The 25,266-nt window shown below is 45.9% G+C and overlaps 2 protein-coding genes across 4 annotated transcripts in view; one reads left to right on the plus strand and one right to left on the minus strand.

Moving 5' to 3' along the window:
* MIER1 (MIER1 transcriptional regulator) overlaps positions 1-2,502 on the minus strand; it is a 64,614-nt gene extending 62,112 nt beyond the window's left edge. The window contains exon 1 of the mRNA XM_054037326.1: positions 2,483-2,502. The gene's annotated coding sequence lies outside the window, so the exon portion shown is untranslated. The remainder of the gene's footprint in view (positions 1-2,482) is intronic.
* Positions 2,503-5,194: 2,692 nt separating this feature from the next.
* DNAI4 (dynein axonemal intermediate chain 4) overlaps positions 5,195-25,266 on the plus strand; it is a 28,500-nt gene continuing 8,428 nt past the window's right edge. For all 3 annotated transcript variants that reach the window (XR_008445855.1, XM_054036513.1, XM_054036514.1), the window contains exons 1-10: positions 5,195-5,315; positions 7,999-8,188; positions 10,763-10,956; positions 12,335-12,441; positions 12,675-12,831; positions 14,865-15,004; positions 17,009-17,176; positions 18,972-19,169; positions 20,960-21,216; positions 22,720-22,806. Coding sequence is in view for 2 of the 3 variants with exons in the window: in XM_054036513.1 (XP_053892488.1) it covers positions 5,260-5,315; positions 7,999-8,188; positions 10,763-10,956; positions 12,335-12,441; positions 12,675-12,831; positions 14,865-15,004; positions 17,009-17,176; positions 18,972-19,169; positions 20,960-21,216; positions 22,720-22,806 (1,554 nt within the window). In the remaining variant the exon portion in view is untranslated. The remainder of the gene's footprint in view (positions 5,316-7,998; positions 8,189-10,762; positions 10,957-12,334; positions 12,442-12,674; positions 12,832-14,864; positions 15,005-17,008; positions 17,177-18,971; positions 19,170-20,959; positions 21,217-22,719; positions 22,807-25,266) is intronic.

Here is a 25,266-nt window from a genome sequence, read left to right on the forward strand (position 1 = left end):
CTGTAAGGGTGATGAAGAGATCCTGGCTGTCGGGGAAATCAGCGTTGTGAGCGCTGTCGACTGCCTCGTCCTCCTCATCTCCTTCCTCATCTTCCCCGTCCGCTAACATGTCCGAGGATCCAGCCGTGGACACTATCCCATCCTCAGAGTCCACGGTCACTGGTGGGGTAGTGGTGGCGGCCGCACCGAGGATGGAATGCAGTGCCTCGTAGAAACGGGATGTCTGGGGATGGGATCCGGAGCGTCCGTTTGCCTCTTTGGTCTTCTGGTAGCCTTGTCTCAGCTCCTTGATTTTCACGCGGCACTGCGTTACATCCCGGCTGTATCCTCTCTCTGCCATGTCTTTAGAGATCTTCTCGTAGATCTTTGCATTCCGTCTTTTGGATCGCAGCTCGGAAAGCACGGACTCATCGCCCCACACAGCGATGAGATCCAAGACTTCCCGATCAGTCCATGCTGGGGCCCTCTTTCTATTCTGAGATTGCACGGCCATCACTGCTGGAGAGCTCTGCATCGTTGCCAGTGCTGCTGAGCTCGCCACGATGTCCAGACAGGAAATGAGATTCAAACTGGCCAGACAGGAAAAGGAATTCAAATTCAAATTTTCCCGGGGCTTTTCCTGTGTGGCAGTTCAGAGCATCCGAGCTCGTACTGCTGTCCAGAGCGTCAACAGAGTGGTGCACTGTGGGATAGCTCCCGGAGCTATTAGCGTCGATTTCCATCCACACCTAGCCTAATTCGACATGGCCATGTCGAATTTAGCGCTACTCCCCTCGTCGGGGAGGAGTACAGAAGTCGAATTAAAGAGACCTCTATGTCGAACTAAATACCTTCGCGGTGTGGACGGGTGCAGGGTTAATTCGATGTAACGGCGCTAACTTCGACATAAACGCCTAGTGTAGACCAGGCCTAAGGTGCCACAAGTAGATATGCATCCGAAGAAGTGGGCTGCAGTCCATGAAAGCTTATGCTCTAATAAATTTGTTAGTCTCTAAGGTGCCACAAGTACTCCTGTTCTTTTTCCTGATTGTGCATCTTGGCGAGCACACCTCTAGCAGCTCTCCATTATTATGCACAACTGTCCAGCTGACCATGCCGGCTATATGCGTCAGACACGCTCTGGGCTGAAACAGGCAGGAGTCTCGGGAGACATTAGATCTCCTCTGCCTGCAGAGCAGGGCCGGCTCCAGGCACCAGCTTGGCAAGCAGGTGCTTGGGGCGGCCACTCCAGAGAGGGGTGGCAGGTCCAGCTATTCGGTGGCAATTCGGCGGACGGTCCCTCACTCCCGCTCGGAGCGAAGGACCTCCCGCTGAATTGCCACCGCAGATCCTGATCGCGGCTTTTTCTCTTTTTTTTGGCTGCTTGGGGTGGCCAAAACCCTGGAGCCGGCCCTGCTGCAGAGAGAAGAGACTGTGTAAGCACAGTTATGGACCAGCCATAGAAACATGGATATCTATGAGAGATTGTATGGAGAATGCAGGAGAAGGGGTATGACCAGGGTCAACCCAGTGCTGTGTGAAAGCAAAGGAACTACTTTAAGCATATCATAAGGCTAGGGAAGCCAATAATTGATCTGGTGCCAAGCTGCACACCTGCCGCTTTCACAAAGAGCTGCATGCCATACTTGAGGGAGACTCCACACCCCAGCACATCACTATGGATACTTTCGACTGAACAGCAAAGAGGAGGTGGAGGAAGAAGGAGGAGGAGGATGGGAGACATGCAACTGGGGAGCTGTGCCGCAAGCCAGGACGTGTTTGAGACTCCATCACAGTCCGATCAGTTCCAGCAGCATTCCCTCCCACACCCCACAGTCCCTCCCGCACCCCGGTCCCCAACCCGCTGCCCCAGCCCTACATTCATGGCCCTGCATGCAATTTCCCCACCCAGATGTGGCTCTCAGGCCAAAAAGTCCCACCCCTGACCTATAGGCTCTGACCAAGACCAGGGCTCCATTGTGGTAGGCACTGTAAGAGATAGCAAGTGACAGTCCCTGCTCCCAAGGAGCTTACCAACCTAAAGACTGGCAAAGTGTTGGAGAAAGGAAATGTTATTAGCCCTATTTACAGATGGGTGCATAGAGCTTAAGTGACATGGGAAATTTGCGACAGCCAGGAATTAAACACAGGTCTAGTGCTTGATCCACAAGAGCATTCTTGACTATATATTGTATCCCGTTATTTAAAAGTCTCCCCACTATCTATAACAATCTAAATTAATACCAAACATAGCTAAACAATGTAAGCTTTTTAATTTTGTAAATTTCCAATCTCGCCATGCCTCACATACACACTCTCTCTCTGTGTCAAAGGCACATTGAAATTGCACCAAAATGTTGGGGGGAAACCTGCAACCACGCTGTCCCTAGGTGAGACTTTTTTAGTCTGTGGTTTGGGTTTTGTTTACCTTTTTAGGAAAAAATATTTATAGCCTATGATTATTACACTCAGACTCCAATGCCACCAGTTTTTCAATACTCACATTTTAAATGCTTTAAGAAGTTCTGTTACTCTGGTGTACTGTTTAGCCACACAGTTGCATCGTTGCTTTCCTTACAGAGGGAGAGAAGAATACAGACTTGCCCCAAGTCTCCGTTAATTTGAAGGCAGTGTTTAACATCTCTCTTTCAAGGATTTTGGTGTTTCAATGAGAAAAGGGGGTTACAGGGCCCTGAATGGTCAGGAGAGGGCTCCTAGCATGCGTTTAGGTTGACTGAGGGCAGATTACAAGACCCTAAGAAAGAACAGGTAGGAGCTCCGAGCCCAGAAGGTTTATTTGAGGCTCAGGTGTAACGATGGCCCCAGTGTGTGTGGGGTCCAGAGCCTGACTGGTTTTGGGCGGGGGGGAGAGCTCCTGGCCCCTGGCTCTTGCTGTGTACGGGTCTGAACCCTGACCAGTGTTGGGGTAGGGGGGAGCTCCTGGCTCTTGCTGTACTGGGGTCTGGACCCTGAGGTGTTGGCAGGGCCAGTACAAGGAAGTTTCGCGCCCTAGGCGAAACTTCCACCTTGCGCCCCCCCCCCAGCTAACCCCACCCCTTGCACGGCAGCTAACTCAGTCCCCCACACGGGAAGCCCACCCCCCCCACCTGGGGAGCCCCCCCCTTCGCAGTAGCTACCCCTCCTCTGCAGCTAACCCCACCCGGGAAGCGCCCCCCAGCTCACCTCGGCTCCGCCTCCTCCGCTGAGCACGCCAGCGCCGCTCTAATTCTCCTCCCCTCCCAGGCTTGCGGCGCCGATTGGAGGAGACTTAGAGCGGGGGCTGTGTGCTCAGCGGAGGAGGCGGAGTGCAGGTGATCTGGGGTGGGGAGCGGTTCCCCTGGGCGTCCCCCCCCGTTACTGCGAGCGGCCCTCCCCACGCGTGCCCCCCGCCCCAGCTCACCTTCACTGCACCTCCTCGCAGGGATGGCATGTTTGTAGAAATTTTGGTGATGCCCAGAACCCGCCCCCACCCAAACTCCACCCCCCGAAACTCCGACCCCGACCTGCCCAAGGCTCTGGGAGGGAGTTTGGGTGAGGGAGGAGGTCTGCGGTGCAGGCCCTAGGCTGGGGCAGGGGATTGGGGTGCAGGCTCTGGGAGGGAGTTTTGGGATGGGAGGGGTATAGGGGTGAGGGCTGTGGGGTGTGGCTGCAGATGAGGGGTTTGGAGTGTGGGAGGGGCTCAGGGCAAGAGTAGGAGTGTGGGGGGAGAGGGCTCTGGCTGGGGCTGGGGATAAGGTGTTTGGGGTGGTGGCGGGGCTCGGGCAGAGGGTCAGGGTGTGGGGGGATGAGGGCTCTGGCTGGGACTGGGGATAAAGTGTTCGGGGTGCTGGAAGGGCTTGAGCAGAGGGTTGAGGGTGCAGTGGGGGGTTAAAGCTCTGGCTTGGGGTGTGGGCTCTGGGATGGGGCAGAGCTGGGGATGAGTTTGGGTACAGGCAGGTTGATCTGGGACAGGGGCCAGAGAGGACTTCCCCAAGCCCTTTCCCTGCCAGCAGCAGCAAGCTCTGGGGGAGGAGTCCCCCTTTCCTGCCCCCCCAGCAGCACACTCACCCCCACTGTCACTGCATGTGCTCCTAGGGTCCCTCTCAGGTCCTGGAATCTCCCTTGCCTCCCCATGGTGGGGCGCTGCGTGTGCCTCCTCCCCTGCTGTTGCCCCTGACTGTAGCCTCACTGGGGGTGAAGGATGGGGATGCCTCCTTGCCCAGCATGGGGCAGAAGCAGTGACTGCGGGCAGGGGGGTCCCCTGTGCTGCTGGAGGGTCCCATTGGAAAATGAAAGGGTCTGAGGGGGAAGGGCAGGCTCAGAGTCAGTCTGCCCTTGCAGTGGAGAGGGGGGGCACTAGGACCCTGCGGCAGCAGTTGTTGCAGGGAAGCAGCATGGAGGAGACAAAGACAGACAGGCTCTGCTCCAGGATAGAGAAGGGGGGGGGGAGGAGACTGTGAAAGGCGGGGCCAGGGGACACTCGTGGAAGGTGTGGGGGGGGGGGGGGCTGTAGGTGGTGTCAGGGGGACACACGGCCAGGAGTATTGCTGGAGCTGGACCCCTGGCCCGAGCACCATGTGGATAAGCTTTTAGGTGCCCCCAACCACTAGGCGCCCTAGGCAGCCTCCTAGTTTGCCTAAATGGTTGCACCGGCCCTGGGTGTTGGGGGGAGGGGAGCTCCGTCCAGGCTCTTGCTGTGCGGGGGTCCGGCCCCTGACCGGTGTTGGGGGGGGAGGGGACAGCTCCTGGCGTTTGCTGTGCGGGAGTCTGGACTCTGGGGGGGGAGGCGAGCTCCTGGCTCTTGCTGTGCGGGGGTCCGGCCCCTGACCGGTGTTGTGTGTGTGTGTGGGGGGGGGGAGCGCCTGACTCTTGCTGTGCGGGGGTCCAGCCCCTGAGATGTTGCGGGGCGGGGGGAGAGCTCTGTCCTGGCTCTTGCTGTGCGGGGGTCTGGATCCTGACCGGTGTTGGGGGGGAGCTCCTGGCCCCTGTTGTGTGGGGCTCCTATCTCTGACTGGGGGGGAGAGGTTCCTGGCCCCTGTGTGGGGGAGCCGCGAGCCAGGGCAGGCCGCCAGTCATGAACAACCTACCTGCAGCGCCTACCCTGTGTTTCCGTCCCTCTCTGCCAGCCAATCAACTGGGCGCAGGTTGGACCGCGGTTGCCATGGTTACCATGTAAACACGCTGCCTCTGGGCTCCAGCAGGAGAGCGCAGGGCCGCTGGGACCTGGGACCGGAGCTGTATCGAGAGTCGCCCCCTCCGGGACACGGGCACCGAGCCCCATTCCCCAACCCCGCCAGCACCATGTCCTCCTCCACCCAGGCCGGCAAGGGCAAGAGGCATAGCGTCGTGGTCAGCTTGTGAGTGCCCCGCCGCAGGGTCCTGTGTTGGTCACTGGCCACCGGCGCTGGGCAGTGGGCTCAAGAGGACACGGCGGGCAGGCTGGGGGCCTGTCATCTCCGCAAGCCCCGGCTGCTCAGACAGCCAGGGCCGGTGCAACTATTTAGGCAAACTAGGTGGCCGCCTAGGGCGACTAGTGGTTGGGGGCACCTAAAAGCTGATCCACGTGGTGCTCGGGCACCAGCAATATTCAGAGCCGGGGTCCAGCTCCAGCAATATGTGGGGCTGTGTGTCCCCACCTGCAGCCCCCCCCCACGCCTTCCCCGAGTGTCCCCTGGCCCCGATTTGCCGCCCCCGCCTTTCACGGTCTCCCCCCCACAGTCTCTGTCCAGGAGCAGAGCCTGTCTGCTTTGTCTCCTCCATGCTGCTTCCCTGCAACAACTGCTGCCGCAGGGTCCTAGTGACCCCCCTCCCCCGGCTCCACTGCCAGGGCAGACTGACTCTGAGCCTGCCCTTCCCCCTCAGACCCTTTCATTTTCCAATGGGACCCTCCAGCAGCACAGGGGACCCCCCTGCCCACAGTCACTGCTCCTGCCCCATGCTGGGCAAGGAGGCATCCCCATCCCTCACCCCCAGTGAGGCTACAGTCAGGGGCAACAGCAGGGGAGGAGGCACACGCAGCGCCCCACCGTGGGGGAGGCAAGGGAGATTCCAGGACCTGAGAGGGACCCTAGGAGCACATGCAGTGACAGTGGGGGGGGGGGGTGATCGTGCTGCTGGGGGGGGCAGGAAAGGGGGACTCCTCCCCCAGAGCTTGCTGCTGCTGGCAGGGAAAGGGCTTGGGGGAATCCTCTCTGGCCCCTGTCCCAGAGCAGCCTGCCTGTACCCAAACTCATCCCCAGCTCTGCCCCATCCCAGAGCCCACACCCCGAGCCAGAGCTTTAACCCCCCACTGCACCCTCTGTCCGAGCCCCTCCAGCACCCCAAACACCTTATCCCCAGTCCCAGCCAGAGCCCTCATCCCCCCACACCCTGACCCTCTGCCCGAGCCCCGCCACCTCCCCAAACACTTTATCCCCAGCCCCAGCCAGAGCCCTCTCCCCCTACACTCCTACTCTCGCCCTGAGCCCCTCCCACACCCCAAATACCCCATTCCCAGCCCCAGCCAGAGCCCTCACCCCCACACTCTTACTCTCGCCCTGAGCCCCTCCCACACTCCAAACCTCTCATCTGCAGCCACACCTCACAGCCCTCACCCCTGCACCCCTCTGATCCCAAAACTCCCTCCCAGAGCTTGCACCCTGCACCCCAATCCCCTGCCCCAGCCTAGGGCCTGCACTGCAGACCTCCTCCCTCACCCAAACTCCCTCCCAGAGCCTTGGGCAGGTCGGGGGCAGAGTTTGGGGGGGTGGAGTTTGGGCGGGGGCGGGTTTTGGGCACCACCAAAATTTCTACAAACATGCCATCCCTGCGAGGCGGTGCAGTGAAGGTGAGCTGGGGCGGGGGGAGGGGGCACGGGGAGGGCTGCTCGTAGTAACGGGGGGGGACGACGCACAGGGGAACCGCTCCCTGCCCCAGATCACCTCCACTCTGCCTCCTCCGCTGAGCACACAGCCCCCGCTCTAAGTCTCCTCCAATCGGCACCGCAAGCCTGGGAGGGGAGGAGAATTAGAGCGGCGCCGGCATGCTCAGCGGAGGAGGCGGAGCCGAGGTGAGCTGGGGGGCTCCCCGGGTGGGGTTAGCTGCCGCCGAGGGGGGGTTTCCCCGGGCAGGGCTAGCTGCAGAGGGGGGTAGCTACTGCAGGGGGGCTCCCTGGGTGGGGGGCTGGGTTAGCTGCTGTGGGGGAGGGCAGGGTTAGCTGGGGAGGGGGGGGCGCAAAGTGGAAGTTTTGCCTAGGGGGCAAACTTCTTTGCACCGGCCCTGCGGACAGCGCTCGAGCTAGTGGTTGTCTCTGCTAATCCTGGCAGACCAGGCTCCATCCCAGTGCTATAAATCTGCACTGAGAATGTGGGGTTTTGTTGGTTACTCATGCATCCGATGAAGTGGGCTGTAGCCCACGAAATCTTATGCTCAAATAAATGTGTTAGTCTCTAAGGTGCCACAAGTACTCCTGTTCTTTTTGCGGATGCAGACTAACACGGCTGCTACTCTGAAACCTTAGTTTACAAGATCTCTCTCCTATCTGATCTATGTGGCACGTTTCAAGTGCACCCATCCCTGGAGTACCTAGCTACCAGTAAGCTTTCTTTGCAGTTAGCATCTTCCACACAAGGATCTCAGGGTATTTTAGAGCAATGAATGGACTAAACCTCACAGCTGCCTTGTGAAAGAGGGAACCCTAATTTTACAGATAGAGAAACAAAAGCACAGATATATGATTCACCAAACTCCAGCAGAAAATCTTTGATAGAGTTGAGAACTGTACCTATGTGGCCTGAATCCAAATCCTACATTTTAATCCAAAGACTGTGCTTCTTGGTCCTTCATTTCCATACCAGTTGCCTTTCACCACACTTGGCCCCATAAAGAGACAAGAACTTTAGCATTTCTTCTATTCTGTTATTTTACAGTTAACATTTGCTTCTGTGTTTGTGAAGTTGACATTTTGTAGTAGACATTCACAATTTCACTACAGCTTTATACTGTTCATCTGCTAAATAGTCAATATAAATTTCTTGATCATATTTTGTTTGGTTGAAATAGGACATCAAAGCTGGAATTAAATATGAAGAGGACATCTATTTCAGGAACTAGCAGCCAAAGACGAATGAGCTATGTTAGTGGTTTCAACCCAAACAGAGTTGGATCATTGAGTCGAAGAAGCATACTGATGGCTTCTGATGGCAAAACCATGGATAAGGGGTCTCTCATAGGGAGTAGGCATACCATTCAGGTAATGAACTTTTCAATACCAAATATTTCTAATTATGTTTAATTGTTAATCTTAAAAGTTGTCTGGAAAGAAGCTTGGGTGGATTGCAGAGGGAAAAGAGGGCAGTGTGACAGGGTAACTCTGACTCTGAATGTGACAAGGGTAGGCTTTCTAGGAAAAGGGGAAGCCAGTGCAGATATTTCAGAAAGTGAGAAAACCCGTTGGAAAAGATGGATGATGATCAGTGTTTAAAAAGTGACCCTCAAAGGAACAAAGTATCTGTGCCCTTTTTGCTTCTTTATGATATACTGAGGAAGGCTGAGATTTTCCCTCTCCTTTATTTTCTAACTTACAGAGTTTCTGCCTTGTCTTCCCTGTTTTTTTCTAGGTGACACTTTGGAGGATTCCTTGGAAGTCCAGAGAACTAGTGTAGGAGATTCCCTTGCTCTTAAGGATCAGGAATGTTTAATCTTTACCAAAAGATCTTTTATCCCAAAAGGACATCAGTCATATATGTTAAATTGATTTTAAAAATAGTGATTAAAATGAATTTCTTTTGCAGGTGCACAGGTTTCACTGGTACTTTTGATGTCATAAGATAGCTAGTTCTCCGTGCCCATGGAGTCTTGGGGAAAAAACAGGGTAGATGAGACCACCATTTTTGCTTTTGAAAAAACAAGGAGAATTTCCCCCCCTTAATCTTATGCATTCATCCATCATAAAGAAAAAGACAAATATTTTTTCTGTCACCTCTTATATAGCAAATATTTGCTACATCTAGCATATCTATACTTGCTTGCCTTGATTTGGTTGTAGGCTGTATACAAACAGCTACATGCTCAAGGAAAGCTTGATTCCAGATCAAATAAATGAAAGATAACTTTTATAAATTCAGCATGTTATATTAATATCCAACTAAGGTTTTGCATGCAGACTGATAAGAATTGTCAATCTAGGCTAAAGCATATTATATACATGTATTTCTCTGTTAGTGCAGGGTTCTTACATGGATCTAATCCATTTCATTAGCCCCGAATGTGACACTAAGGCTGTGCATAGGACACTGTGCATGGGAATGACTTTTACCCTTAGAGAATGTCAAGTTCCAGTTCTGTTAATATGCCATCTTTCACAAACATTTAAGAATTGTTCTCCTAATTAAACAAACAAAAAGTGGAGAAAACGTTCTTTTGAAAAAACTTTTTTTTTTGATTTTGTAATAATAATGCTTTGAATTACTATAGAGCAGGAGTCGGCAACGTTCGGCATGCGGCTCGCCAGGGTAAGCACCCTAGCGGGCCGGGCCAGTTTATTTACCTGTTGACGCAGCAGGTTTGGCCGATCGGGACCCCCACTGGCTGCGGTTCGCCGTCCTGGGCCAATGGGGGCGGCGGGAAGCGGCATGGGCTGAGGGATGTGCTGGCCGCGGCTTCCCGCCGCCCCCATTGGCCCGGGACGGCGAACCACGGCCAGTGGGGGCCACGATCGGCCGAACCTGCTGCATCAGCAGGTAAATAAACTGGCCCGGCCCGCTAAGTTGCTTACCCTGGCGAGCCGCATGCCGAACGTTGCCGACCCCAGCTATAAAGCTTTTATCCAGTATTGCCAAGGCACTTTACAAATCGTAATTGCTTCATAGCACTCAACGTGGGGAGGTATTATCTCCTTTTTATAAATGGGAGGCTAGAGTAGGGAGATTTAACTGACTTACAGGGGTACGCAATAACTCCTTAAATAGCCAAGGAATACATATATTTATAGAGCAGTGAAATTTACTTTTTCCATTACTGGCTTGTGTTGATTTGAAAAATCAGCCATTTAGAGCCACAGTTTTCTTCTTAAGTTGAAAATAACCTGTGTTTAAATCCATGAGATATGTTGACAGGAGCATTTGTATTTGTTTAGCTGACATAGAGAAGAAATTCCAATATAAAGTATCAAGAAAATTCTGTTTAGAAACCTTACAATCCACTTACAGTATATTTTCTTGCAGAAGAAAGATTTTTTTTAGGGGAGGGACTAATAAAATTGCATAATAATTTCATAATATTAGCACTGTGAACCAGCTAGCCTCTGATTTATACCAGATTTTGCCAGAATTTAGGTCCGCTAGATTTCTTCATCAGGACGGTTACTATAAAACCGCACAGCCTGAAAAGTCAGCAGTGGTGATCAGGGAGAAAGTGTGTCTCAAGTAGCTGGTGTCTGTAGTTTCTCAGCATATTCCTGAAACAGCCTCTACTGGCAGAGTTCCTAAGAAGCTCTTGGCAGAAACTAAAGATGTCCTCTCATAGTTGAACCCCTTGAGGGAGAGTGGCAGTACAAACAACATCTATCCTCTCAATGTATGCTGGCACAGAGAGGTTTCATTGCTCCTCCCTATGTTAACTACTAGGGTGAATGTTCCTGTACCTTCTAATACTAATAAAGTTAAATGTTGCATAGCTGCATCTGTAGCTCAAACGTTTGTCTTTTTCACCAACAGAAGTTGTTCCAATAAGAGATATTGCCTCACCCACCTTGCATAGCTACATATCATTTTCATTTGTTTAGAGAACACAAGATAATTTTTATTATTGTTATTTAAATATTCAGGTATTTGATGAGCAAGGGAAGGATGTAACACCTCGGCCACTCTATCATCCAGAACCAAGTGCTTCGCTACACAGACAAAGCAAAATCTTATCAACGCAGGATTTCTCTGGGGCCACTGGATCTGATTTTCTGTCTTCCTTATCCATGCATCAGACATCTGGAGTTAATGCTAGTTTAGTAGGTCCATTCTCAAGGTAGGCTGTTGCATTCCTTGGGTCAAATCCTGGCCCATGCTATACAGGATTCCAGAATGGCCATGTATGTAAGCTTCAGAAGTGCTAGTACCAGGAATAATTGGAGCCCAGGGTTCCAGTCCCTGCTCAAATTATTTTATGGCCCCTCCAATTTCCTTGGCATTTCCTGTCAGCTAGCTTAGGTGGATCCCTGCTCAGCATGCTGGTTTTGTGGATCCCAGTCTTAGGCACCTAACTCTCCCTATGTATCGTACAGGGAGCCTATGTGCTTAATTCAGGGCCGTGGATTCCACTAAGCGGAAAGGGACCTAAAGTTAGGTGTTGCAACACTGAGCTCAGTCCAGTCCGCTTTGTGTGTCTAGCCCTCAGTTGCCATTGCAGTACTGCATAAACTTAAGGGTTTGCATTTTAAATTTTGGGAATAACAACCAATATAATGGAATCTATCTATCTGTAATTTGTCAGTCACACCTTCCTTAGCCTATTTTCCTATGCTGCATTATATTCTTATATAGTTTTAGACACACACCTTTTGAGGAAAAGGAAAAATACTAAGAAAACTGTTATACACAAGTATGTTTTAAAAAAACCTTCATCACAACCACTCCTTACACATAGATTATCACTGTTAAGGCAAAATGAAAAAACACAATGAGACAATTAAGTGTATATGATTTTCAAGATATTTTCTTATATATTTCAAAGAAATTTCAAAGGATTGATAGTGAAAAGTGCTGAAGACTCTCACCTGACAGTGGTGGGCTCATAGCATCACACAGCAACATCGCTCGCCCTTACGGCTAGTAAAAAGTGGGAGGGCATAGCCCTCCCCTTTTTAAAAGGTGGGGGGAGCATGGCTCCCTGGCCCCCTCCTGTTCCGGCATCTCTGCTCCACACTTCGCAGCCAGCCTTGCCGCTCTAACTGCACCATTGGCTGTGTGGCCTGGAGATTGGATGAGGCTGGGGTTCAAGAGGTCAGGGATCTAGTCCTGGTGTCACTGTAGGCGAGTCCCTTGGCTTCTCGGAGTTCAACTTCCCCAGCTGTGAAATGGCAATAACCACTGTGCTTTGAGATCACTGCCTTACGCTTGCTGTGGTGAATGGATCCCAGACCTTATTAAATTCTTCCCCATCATCTTTTCAGTCCATAGGATATTCTCTCAGATGAAGTCTTAATTTATTAACTCTTTTAAACAAATTCATTATTTTCTTTCCAGTGTCTTTCTAGGATTTCTCTTGCGACACAAGCATTTTCTGTATGCACAATCACTATGTAATGTGACTTGGCTATCCTACTACCAGTAATTCATTATTTTTGTATTATTTTGAATATTGCCATATCTGGACTTTATTTCTGTATATTTCTTTGTTATTAAAGGACATATGGAAGCAGCAGTATTTCTAAATCATCATCTACAACTGAGTCTATGGCAGATGAAATAGTAGAGCCTGGTTCTAGACGAGACACAGCTATTAGCTTATCTGGTAAAGAAAATGTGCTTTTGTAATTACAGAGATTCATACTGTTGGCTTTGAAGCATGATTCTGGGAGACACTGAAGTCGGTAGAAATTGAGGGGTGCTGAGCACCCCTCGAGGAACTCAGTGCCCCACAGTATGTGACTCCAAGTCAATACTATTATTTTTTACAGTTAAGTTTTCCTCTTTTGATCTTAGAACAGAAAAATATTTTCATTTTCACATTATATAATTTGACAGATGTACAGGTGAGGCGAGATGAGATAAAAGAACAACTGACAAAAGAAGACATTGATAAGAGAGTGGATATTTACCTCACGGAGACAGAAACTATCTGGCTATTGGACATGCCAACTGTCATGATGTCTGTAGAATCTGAAGATGCTGAAAAAGTGCAGTATGTATATTTACAATTTCACATACACTTCGGTATCCCGAGCCACAATATGCTCAATGCCCTCAATTTCTATTGACTTCAGAGAGTTGAAAGGGCTCATGAACATACAGGATCAAGGTCTTTACTACCTATATTTCACAAGTTGACTTTTGTCTAAATGCCATACTGTACTCGCTTCCATCTCTAAACATGACAAGCTAGTCTCCTTTACGCTGTCTTGCTGACTGAATTTTAGACCTTTCACCTACTGGGGCAGATAAAGCAGTTAGTGAAAAGCAGAGGTGGGTAGTATCCTAGTGACAACAAAACCCATTACTAAAATGAATGTTTTATTTTAAAAAATCATTTCCCTTTACCCAAGTAAAAAGGCTTTCAAAAACAAATGTCAATCTTTAATTATTTACCATCAGTTGGAGCCCCATTATCATGCCAGGAGGAAGAACAGGAGCAGTTTTTATTGCTTAAAATGCATTTATTATGTAGCAGTGCTATGTAAACATAGGAAAATCAGACTTTTAAATCAAACATTAAAGGGACACACTCAGATAAACATTATATGGTATTAGTTACACAGAAAAGGATGTTTGTTTTCTTAAAAAACAAACCTACCAACAACCTGTAGAAAGGATTTAGAGCCTCATTCTGCAAATACTTGCATTTAAGGCAGTTATTCATTGTAGTAAATGCTGTGCTTGGTAGTACGTTTGTGGGAGGATCAGGTTCTAAATGGCTAGAGAGCCTACAGGAGTTAGGTTTTGATACAGAAAAACTGTTCTGGGATTTCTGGTTTATTTACAGCAGTTCAGGTTTACTAAAAAACAACACTACGCTTCCCCCCCCCCCCCCAAGTTTGGCAAAAGACTCTGGATGTATGCTTTCCATGTAGCTTTTCAGTCAGTAATTCCTAAACAAATGTATAAACCAACAAACTAGATAATCTTTATGTTTTCCTGAGGCTGCTGTCTCTTTCTACTACTAAAGTAACCCAATCCCTTTTTAAAGTGTAGAGCCTAAATAGGCTCCGCTGCACCTACTTAATTCCCACTTTGGCATTTTAGGCTAAATTCACAAAGATACGTAGGTGCCTAAATCCCAGACTTAGGTGCCTAAATTTGGGGGTTTACAAACACCAGCCATTCCCTGTAGGTGCCTAAACGAACTTGGCACCTACATTTTCAGAATTAACATTTCCTCTGCCTAAATGTCTGCCTCTGGGTATGCACACTGCTGCCTCAGTGTAGGTGTCCAGGTGCTTATCTCCCACTTAAGCCCCAGAGTGATTCACCAAACCAGGGAAGATAGGCTTACCTTTATTGCCTGCGAGGCCCTACCTGGTAGGCATGCTCAGAGACTGACTGCAAGATTGCGTCCCATTCAAAATCTGGCCAAAGGAGAAGCAGGTGGTGATAGTGCTACCCATCATACATGTTTTAGCAACCCAATGGTTAGAGCACTCATCTGTGATGTGGAAGACCTGGGTTCAACTCCCTTTCTGCCTGATGGGGGAGAAAGAATTTGAAGAGGAATCTCCCACTCTTCAGGGGGAGAGTGACCTAACTGTTGGTAGATTCAGGCTTAGTATCATCCACTTCTGCCTTTTGAGTATTAAAACTGAAAGAACTAAAAAAAGACATTTCCTCTTCACTATTTCTGCAGTTATTAGAGACTAGACAATATAGATTAATCACTTTCACTTTTGTATTTAGGCAGCATCTAGTTAGTTTCACTCTGTAGTAGAGATGGGCCAGAGCTACAAATTTCAGAACTGTATCTGAATTTCCCCAAAGTTCAAGAATGTTTAGATCTGGTGTTTTGGCTCAGGCCCATCTCTATAATACTTTTCTGATCTAAACAGTGTGGCAAAGTTGGGGTAGCAACCACTGCAAGGGAATATTTGGAGCCAAATAAAACCTTTTTAATTGAAACAGACAGAAGCAGTAGACATTAGTTGAAAACACCATGTCCTGTTCAATGTGTAGTTTTAATATGGATAGAGTTTGGGTTTTTTTTAACATGTATGTAATTTTTCAAAGGGAACGGAACAAGGATTATATTGAGCTTTGTAAAAATAGAGTTGGTAATGATCGCTTTGTGGAAAGGATGATGCAAACGCTTAATGGAGCACCAAAGAATAAAGAAGTGCAATGTGAGAAAATCCTTATGGAGGATAAAGGTAAATTATCATTCAAAAAAGTGATAAATATAGCAAATGTTGCTTAAGAGCCCTTTCCCATTAAACATTTTGTACATTTGCTAATTGTTATTATTGTGACTTATTAGTGATTAAACTTAGATTATTCATTACTTATGAAACATATTCAGGAGAACACTAAAATTAAAGAAAGACCACGCGACTTGGTCGAGGCTACTTTTGTGCAGGTGTATAAGCAGGCTAACGAAGAGTTCAGGAAGTAGACCTGGGTGGGAGATGGTTTTCCTGTTTTGCCAAAATTTTTGTGATTTCAATAATTTTTCCTACCCCAAATTGGGATGAAAATTTAAAGTCTCAAATTTTTGCAGTCTGAAAATCTGAAAAGAAAATTTGGTTTGGGTCCATCAAAATGGACTGAAGGGTTGGTTCAAACTGGAAAACTGAATTTTTTTGTTTAGAAAATGTCAAAGTGGAATGTTTTGACACTTCCTAAACCTCACAAATATTCTTTGCAATGAGAAATTTCTCAATTTCTCTATCCTGCAGAAAGTTTCAGTTCAGTCAATAAGCATTTTTTCCATAAAAATGTTTCCCTGCTTATACACCCATGCAGCAGCCAGCCAGAACGTTAGTGTTTGCATTTCTTGAGCATAAGATGAAGGTATGGTAGAGTGGCCTGAAGTATTCTGCATCCCAACAGAGATGTGGCAGCAGGAGATGAGATAGCGGCATCAGCAGGACCCCTGCCTCACTTCTACACCTACTACTCCTAGCGTTTAGAAACTGGTCCAGAGAGCAGCACATTCATCCATTGAAAGGATATAGTAGTTGCTCCTGCTAAGAGCTCTCCCGCTTTGTATTCTGTCCGTCTCAGCACCACAGAGGCAGAGTACTTCTGGCAAGGCAAAACTATCCAAAACTCAAACTAAACATCTTTTTTGAGATTTGAAAATGCTGTTCCTTTTTTGTCCTTAACTTTTCCAGTGGCTCTGGTTTCAGCTCTAGGCGAAGATAGCACAGTATGGTAGCATGGAGAAGCTCTTTCACATGATTTCAAATCTCAGTCAAACCAGGAAGTCCTGGCAAACATAGGAGAAGACTGTCTTACAAGACTTTTGCCTCAGTTTTCTAGACAAATTTGGACAAGTGTGCAGGCTTTTAGATGTTTATCCAAATTTCATCACCCACTTATGGCATTTTCTTTATGAAGAAGGCAAAAGAATGGCTGTGGGGAATGGTGCTCTACATCTTATTTCTTTGATTTATTTAATGTATATAAACTACATGTAAAAGGATAGTATTGTAGAAAACGTAGAGAGGACATATAGATGTTCACATATATGTGTATAGATTAGATACAGAAATGAACTAGCAGTATATTCTACGCATTATATGCACCTGTAATTCTGATTATTCTACATTCCAATTAGTTGATGTTTTGTAAAGTTGAATACATAAAGACTTATGGGTATATAAATGCTAAGTATTATTATTAAAGTTTCTTAATAGGAGATGGACACACACACTGATGGGAGACCCCACACACAGTCGACGTTAGTACACCCATGACAGCCCCACAGTTGCTGTTGTTGCAAACTTGTCTGACACAGTTTCTGTACCATTTTACCAAAGAGATTTGGCATCTCCTATAAAAAGTCTAATATTTCCCTGCATTTTAGTGCTTTACAGTAAATGTTTAGAAGCACAATACAGTAGAACCTCGGTTATGAGCACCTCAGGAATGGAGGTTGTTCGTAACTCTGAACAAAACATTATGGTTGTTCTTTCGAAAGTTTTACAGCTGAACACTGACTTAATACAGCTTTGAAACTACTATGCAGAAGAAAAGTGCTGCTTTTCCTTTATTTTTTAGTAGTTTACGTTTAACACAGTACTGTACTGTATTTGCTTTTTTTTTGGTCTTTGCTGCTGCCTGACTGCCTATTTCCGGTTCCAAATGAGGTGTGTGGTTGACTGGTCAGTTCATAACTTACTGTGCTATGGTATTGTGTAATTCATTTTTAGGGATAATGGCCACTTCTTGGGACTTGTATGATTCCTTTAATGCCTTGGAAACAACACTTACATCTTCAATAACGGAAAGAAGTAGCAGACCAACAAGTGTGAGTAGCAGTAAATCTAATGTGACCAAAGACCGTGAACGAACCATGTCTACGACTTCTACAGATAGAGGTAATTTTTCTTTCTAGGTTTAAATTTCTACAGTGTTTTTCTCCTTATAAAGTTGTGATTATCTGTATTTTTATAAAAATTATACTGAGAACATGTTCAAACTGCACAATTTAGCATTCAAAGTTAAAGTAAAAAAATAACAGGGTTAAGGTGGCATACAAAACCTTAACTCTGTCCCCTTTTGTGTAAGAACTATGATAGAGTTTTATTACATCGTCACTACCACACCTAAAAAAATACAATATTATATTACACGTTTCTCTGCAACCTTAGCTACGCATTGTAGAATCATATACTTCAGGATGGTACACATGGGTATGGGCAAACAGGGTCACATACTATTTCTCAGACAATACTGTACAATTTTTATAACCCTCAGCAATTATTGACCATAAATTCCTATGCTCACTTTTACCAGATATAAAGGCTATAATGTATATTACAAGAAATAGGCTGCAGTCTTGCAGTTCATCCAGGTCCTCAGTTAACAAAACAAACCCAACCAGATTGGACAGCATTTGTCCTTCCCTTGAGTCTTGGACATCCATCAAAGCCTTCTAAGCATTTTTTTTTCCCAGCTGAGACCCAGATAGGACTCTCTTAGAAGCCTGTCATGGCTGTTCCTTTAATCAACCAGAGATGTTGCTACTGAATGATGTGAAACACTTTCCTCTGTGGGGTATGCTCAGTATGCTGCCTCCAAAGCACTCTTAACCCATCCCCCTCATGGCCTGGTGCAGCTTTACAGGCCAAATCATAAGACTGTCACCTTATTTAAAGGGACACTTGTCAGAATAAAAACAATAGCTGTCAAATCAAATTTCCTTTATTAGAGTTTTAATATTACCTTAGAATATTAAAACTGGAAAACAAACTAAAAAAAATCATGGTACTTTCCACCATGTTTGCAGTTTACTTTTGCTCATCACTCAGCATGGACAATGGAAATGGATAGTCACCTTTACTTGTATTTATGGTTATATTCTAATTGGTTTTATGTCCTGGGCCTCATGTTGCAATGTTTGAGTTTAAATTTAAGTTTAAACAAACAAACAAACAAACAGTTTCTTTTTAAAACATGTGGGAAAAAATCTTAAAGTTAGTTTGTTTTTCTCTTTTAAACAAAAATGCCACCCACGCACATCAATGGGTGTGGGGAACTCATGGGGTCAGCGGTGAAAGGGGGATGGCCCAGTAGCAAGAGAGGGAGACATTTGCCAAGAGATAATAGGTAGTTCCTTCCCCTTGGGAATCTCTAGCACGCATTGGCCAGAGAGAGAGAGAGGGGCTGATTGGCCAGCATTCCCCAGCTCCCAGAATTTAGCCAGTGCAGGGACCATGTCTCTTGTGGCTCCATTCCAGCAGCCCACCCTACTCACCCAAACGAGGAATGGGAACCTAGCCTGATAGAGGCTGCTGGTCTGTCCCATCACCTGTTTAACTTATATATCCTAAATGAGAACTTAGTTAAGTTCTGCCCTTTAGATACGTGCACATGGGTCCCATTATCTGGGATGCACACAGACACTAGGGCAGAATTTAGCCCTAAGAGATTGTAGTGTAGACACTTCGTATTACATGGCTACTTGATAGAGTTTTGGAAATACAAAGAAAACAAAACTAAAGAACTAAAAAAAAGCTAATAGTGGAGATATTTATTGAGGACAAGATTTTCTGGGGTTGTTTTTCTTCTTTTGCCTGTGAAATATATTGGATTATCCAGCTTTTGCCTGTGAAATATATTGGATTATCCAGCTAAACCTGCCTTTTTCAATATTATCTGTTGGTTTTTCAGAGAGCATAACCTCAAATTCTATAATCGATTTGGAAAGTGTTATTCTTGCCAGAATCCACAAAGAAGAGGAAGACCATTCTGAAGCGATATTAAAATCAGAAAAATTTCAGCAGGATTTATTTTTTATGGAAAGGGTTCTAATGGAGAATGTTTTTCAGCCCAAACTTGCAGCTTATCGGCAACTTCCTGTTCTTATAGGTATACTTCTCATCAGATAAGTCATTCTCAATATGAAGGAGCCTATTTTGCATGCTAACAAATATACCAAGTAAAGATGCCCCTACTCTGAAGTCTTGACAGAGGAACCAATTCTGTTAAATAAAGACAAAGGTTGGGGAAGGATTTGCAAAACCCAAACTGGGGTGGTTCAGTACTATGCTCCATCTTACCAACCCCCCCCCAAAATATACACAGAGCTTTGTGGAAGGTTTGGATAAATGGTTCTTGAGCTGGCTCATCTCCACTATTAACAGCAGTAAACTGAGACTGGTTTCCACCGTATTTATCAAACTAGTTTTTACATTGTATCTTGAGCTTCCAGAAACAATATGGCTTCATGGACAGAGCACTGGGCTGGGACTCAAAAGATCTGGGAACTATTCCTAGTTCTGCCACTAGCCTGCTGGGTGACTGCAGGCCAATCATTTCCCCACCCTGTGCTTTGGCTTATCCCCATTTGATAGATGGGAACAATGATACTGACCTCCTCTGTAAAGCACTTTGAGGTCTACTACTGAAAAGTGCTAGATATGATTGGTTAGTATGTTTTCTTGGTATTACAGCTCTTCACTAGAACACACAATCTTTCAGCTCAGCTCAGATTAAAATTCAGGCCAGACTGGCGGTAAAAGTTTAATCATCTGATGGCTGTTCAGTGCCTATGCAAAATGAGAAGGTGGATTCACTGCAGATCATAAGTGGCACTTATTGGACTACCGTTGGCAATCTTCAGTAAAGAAGCCAAGAACTGACGGGGGAGAGACTGAATTACCATCTTACCCCTTAGGGGAGGTCCAGTTAAAATAGGGATTAAAAACATATGAAGTGAGGCCTATGTTATACCTGTTCACCAGACAGAGGGCTTCAAGTTTCGCAAGCTGTCAATCCAACACTGACCACAAGCAATAAATTCATTTTTTTAGGGAGGAGAGGGGGGAAACCCACCACCACACACACCCTGCATTTTAAAGGGCTTGCAGACTTAGCTTTTGCCCCACTTATCCCCACATCAAAAATTTCAAATCTTGCATCCTCTAATAGCATAAATTCCAGAGAGGTATTTGCTCTTGTTTGATGCTTTAAAAATCAGGGAAGTAGATAAGGGAAAGATTTTCAGAATCTCAGATGGGAGTTAGGTGCCAGTTCCTATCTGAAAGTCTACAGTGGATCCATATTACTTCACAAGAATAACCTGACAGCCCTTCCAGATTTGCAAATTTTGTTAACTGGCAACTAAGCAGAAAAAAAAAAAAAACCCTAACAAATGAAATATAAGTATACTTTGCACATTTATATTGACAAATGCAATTTTACTGTAATTATAACATTTCATAGTAACTACTAAATGTGCTATGGTGACAATTTTCAAACCTGGATCCATAAAATTTGGCATCAATGTTGAAAAATTTACAACTTAGATTAACCAGTAAATAGGAGGAAACTGTCCTTGGGCGGGAGGGTAGGTTAACCTATAACTACCTCCTGCAGGGTTCTTGAACCCTCCTATGAAATATCCAGTACTGGACACAGTTGGTGATGGGGCATTGGACTATCTGGATCGCTAGTCTGATCCAGAATGCTAGTTCCTATGATCCTACAAAAATGTTGGCCAAATTTTGAAAAATTAGTTCTCTGAATCTTCATTACAGTGCTCTGCTATGAAATCTTTGCTGAGAAGTGGGATGAGATCACTGTGTTTCTGGTCAGAATTAGCAGGATTGCAGATTAGTGGAGTACTACTACGATTCTACTGTATTTGTTGCATTTAGAACCAGTTCTTACATCTGATGCTGGCAAAGAGGAAGGAGAAACAGAAGAAGCAGAAGAGGAGGAGGAGGAAGGGGGTGAGGAAGAGGAAGAGGAGGAAGAGCAAAAGGAGACAGTAGTTAGTTCATCAATTTTGTTAGATCTAAGTGAAGCACCAGAAGAAATCTTACCGCCCAGTCTGGAACGACTGTGGTCCTATACATGTGAGTGGACTAATGGCCACAATGTGAGCAGCATGGCTTGGAACAAGTTAAACCCAGTGAGTTACCAAATTTATTCTTCTAACCTTTTTTGTAGAATTGGATGGGTAATTGTCAAGGTAAAATACTAGCTTGGGAGTAGGGTTTCAGATGCTGGGTAGATGTGTGACAGGGAGGGATTCATCCCTGAGGTCAGACAGGTGGTGGCTGCTTCCTGCAGTCTGTATCTTTCTCTGCCATATGCTGACTTAGCCGCATTGATCCACTCTTTCATGATCTTCAGGATAGATAATTGCATCTCACCATTCCTAAGAATGAGCAAATCTACCTTGGAGATCTTCAGTTGGTTCAGTATGCAGTAGCTTACCTTCTCAGCAGCACTGGTCTCAAAGGGCGCTTAACCAGGATGTTCAGATAACTACACTGGTTATAGAATTTTGGGTCAAATTAAAAATCTCTGCACTAATCTTTAAGACCATTCATGGCATTGATTAAAGATGGTATAGGGACCACCTCTTGCTCTGTGACAATGATCTCCCTAGATCACTGCATTTCTCAGGAATGAGGACACCAACAACCTTGAGAGTAAGACTCATGAGAATGGCAGGCACAGCTTTCACAGCAGCTGGTACAAGATGATAGAACTCACTTCCTGTGGAGGTCAGAATGACCTCAGAGCACTCTACTGTCAGAGCAGTATACATCTCACTTCTCTGATTTAGCTTTCCCATGGTGACAACGAAAATAACAATGTAGGGGAAGAAGGTAAAAATGGGGGAGGAGGAATATAAAAACAATCAGACTGCCTCAGGGGAAAAAGGGAGGAAATATGGCCACGTATAAAGTCTTTGGGCCAGATCATCAGATGTAAATTGATATAAATCTGTTGGCTTGTTGGGTACTGATCCATATGTTTATACTGACTAGCCACAAACTAAGAATTGTAAGACCATTAGATGCTTATTTTCAAAATGCTCATTTCACACAAAAAAAGATTGTTTTGTGTAGAGGAATACAAGTTAAAGGAGTTGAAGAGTAAGGTCCTTGCTGCCAAGTTTCTTGCTTGTTACTAATAAGCCATAAGGTGTAAAGAGCAGTGGCAATGATAAAAATATTATTTGTCTTCCCTCCTTGAAATATTAAGCCCTGGAAACATTTACCAGATTGTATCAAATACTGCACATTAACATAAGTTTATCAAACACTTTATATACATCTATATAAAATGGACAGATTTTTATAGGGGCCTCCCTGTTTTGTGGGCACAATTTGTGCTCACTAAAATTGCACTTGCAATTAATTTTCATTCATGCATAGTGAGTAGTGCCTTGCACTTACTACATTAGAATTTGATGCTCAGAGTAATCTTATTTACTTTAATTACCTTACTTTGCTTATCTGACTACATTACTGAGACTGTGTACTCTGTACTTGGTACTAAGTTATCTAAGTAGAAGGGTTTGAGCACTTAACTGCTGGCAGAAAGCTGCCACTTAAAATTCTAGCTTTAAATTTCTGCTTTAATTGAAGTATATCCACCAATCTGTACTTTTGGGTTTTAGGATCTTTTGGCTGTTGGTTATGGGCAGTTTGGTTTTCAAGAACAGAAGAAAGGCTTGGCTTGCTGCTGGTCACTCAAGAACCCTATGGTAACACAAGTAGAGATAAAGCACAATTTATTTTAGTTCTTGTTACTTTAATAATTTTTTTTTGCTGTAATAATTTTGTATGATTTAATAGCAGATCATTGAGTTTCCTGTTGCTTGAGAAAGCAAGACATATAGCAGTAATGTTAATTTGTTGGCCCAGACTAAACCCCTGGAAAATGGATAATAATTAACAATTCTTCTTATTTTTTAAAATGTCTAAACTACCTTACTGCTGGTGAAAGATGCTAGAAAACACTAGAGACTAAAGATCTCTTGTTCACAGGACAGTTACAGCAAAGGGAACAAGGGTACTGCACACTTCCTCCACAATAGCCTGCCAATGTGCCTCAGATTTCACCTGGAGGAAGCATCTATAGAAAGTAGCTTAGCCTCTGTGCCCATTCATCCTCTGTACTATGGTTTTGTAGTATGGACATCTGTCCACAGGGAACTGAACTCATGTCACAAAGACCATCAAACTGCTGGTTAGAACAGTCAATTTAAACCAACTTAGGCTATGTCTACACTGCACTTCCGTTGTTAAACACCCCCCGCCACCCCCGCCCCCAAAAAGGACAAAAGTTTTAATGACAAAAACCGTTGGTGTGGACAATGTTTTGTTGACAGGAGACACTCTCCCACCAACGTAGCTACCACCCCTCATTGGGAGTGGTTTTATTTTGTCATCAGAAGAGCTTTCTCCTGGCAACAAAGAGTGGCTACTCTATGTGCCTTACAGTGGCTACCCTATGTGCATTACAGTGGCACAGTCATAGCCTTAGACTGGGCAATCTAAGAATGAAAAGCTCTGTATCCGGTTTCCAATCCCCTAGCCAAGATTGTGAATTAATCAGGTTAGCTATTACCTGGATTAGATCCAGGTGTGTCGTTCCTCCTATAAAGATTTTCATACTGTGGGGAAAGCTCTTTTAAGCATTTCAAATATAAAACCAAAATTATTTACCTTGCATTTGTTTTCCCATAATCTTCCTACAGTTGCAAATTGAGGATCTTTGTATTTTAAATTTAGGGTTTCCCTTTCCCAGTCCATCTTCTCATCTGCAATAAATTTTGCGCTGTATGAAAAAAAGGAAGTATTTTAAATTTAATTTCAACATCTGCAGAATGTAACTTTTCATGATATTTTCAATAAACAGCAGATTTCAAAGATAACATTTAAAAATGTGATGTTTCTGTGAGAATAGTGACCCTTGCCAAAACAAATGTTTGAATAAAAAAAAATGAAAATTGAGGGTTTTCTTTTAATATAGAATAATTTTCACTCAGAAATGTGAAAACTATCAATTTTTCACAAAATCACATTTTCTGAAATCAAAACAAAATGCAGAAACCTCATCCTGAAGTTTTCTTCAAACTTCACTGTAAATATTTCACACAGCCCCAGCCATGATGCAGATTTCCATGGAAACACTCTAATGTCACCAACTCAAATCTGAGTTCATTACCAAATCAAATAAAAAAGAAGATAACCTATCAGGGAAAATGCTCTTATTCAGATACTTCTGGGATGGGAGTAAAGAACAGACAATAACTGGCTACAGGGCCGTCCTTAACCATATGCAACCTACGCAGCTGCGTAGGGGACCAGGAAATTTGGTGCAATTTGGAGCATGCTGCTCCAGCCTTCAGCCAGATCCCCCCGCTGGCTGAGCTGGCCAGGAAAGCTGCCCCCGCCCCTGCTCCGCCCCCACCCCTGCTCTGCCCCAGCCCCACCCCACTCCTGGCCCTTCCCACCTCTGTTCCACCCCAGCCCCACCCCTTCCCCTGAGCTACATACCTGGGGACTGCAGCAGGGGTCGGGCGCGCCCTGCACTCACCGAGTGGCAGGAAGTAGAGCGACCCGGCCCCATCCTGCTCCACCGGCTTGTGCTGGAGGGCGATTTCCCACCTGCCCCCTACAGATGTTGGGCACTACCCCTCCCACCCATGGAGGCCTGGGGACCCCCCCCCCACGGAAGCCTGGAGACTGTCCCCCGCTCCTCCCACAGGGGGGCTACGTAGGGCACCACAATGTCTAGAGACAGCCCTGACTGGCTAGGCAACTGGATATTTCTGTAACTCGCTCTTCTTTCAATTTTGCTCCAATCTGAGACGTTCCCTTCTCAATACGTGAGAGAGATGTACATAGATGTGCCTGGGTTCTTCCCAGCACTGCCACTTGTGCGCACCTGCTGTGTGACCTTGGACAAGTAACTTCATCTCTCTAGATCTGAATTTCCCCATCTGTAAAATCTGGACAGTAAGACATAGGCCTTGTCTACGTTGCCCCACACTTGGATTACGGGGATGTGAATAGTAGAGCGCACTGAAGTGCTGCACTGTAATGCCCTTGCGTGGACACTGTGGGTGTGAACCAAAAGGTTCCTAGTTTGTGCTCGAAGAGGGTTATGTTAACAGGTCTACATTAATGAAATTTAGGAACCTTTTAGTTCGCACCTG

Source organism: Malaclemys terrapin, chromosome 8 (assembly GCF_027887155.1).
Source record: "Malaclemys terrapin pileata isolate rMalTer1 chromosome 8, rMalTer1.hap1, whole genome shotgun sequence".
In the NCBI taxonomy this organism is placed as follows: Eukaryota; Metazoa; Chordata; order Testudines; family Emydidae; genus Malaclemys; species Malaclemys terrapin.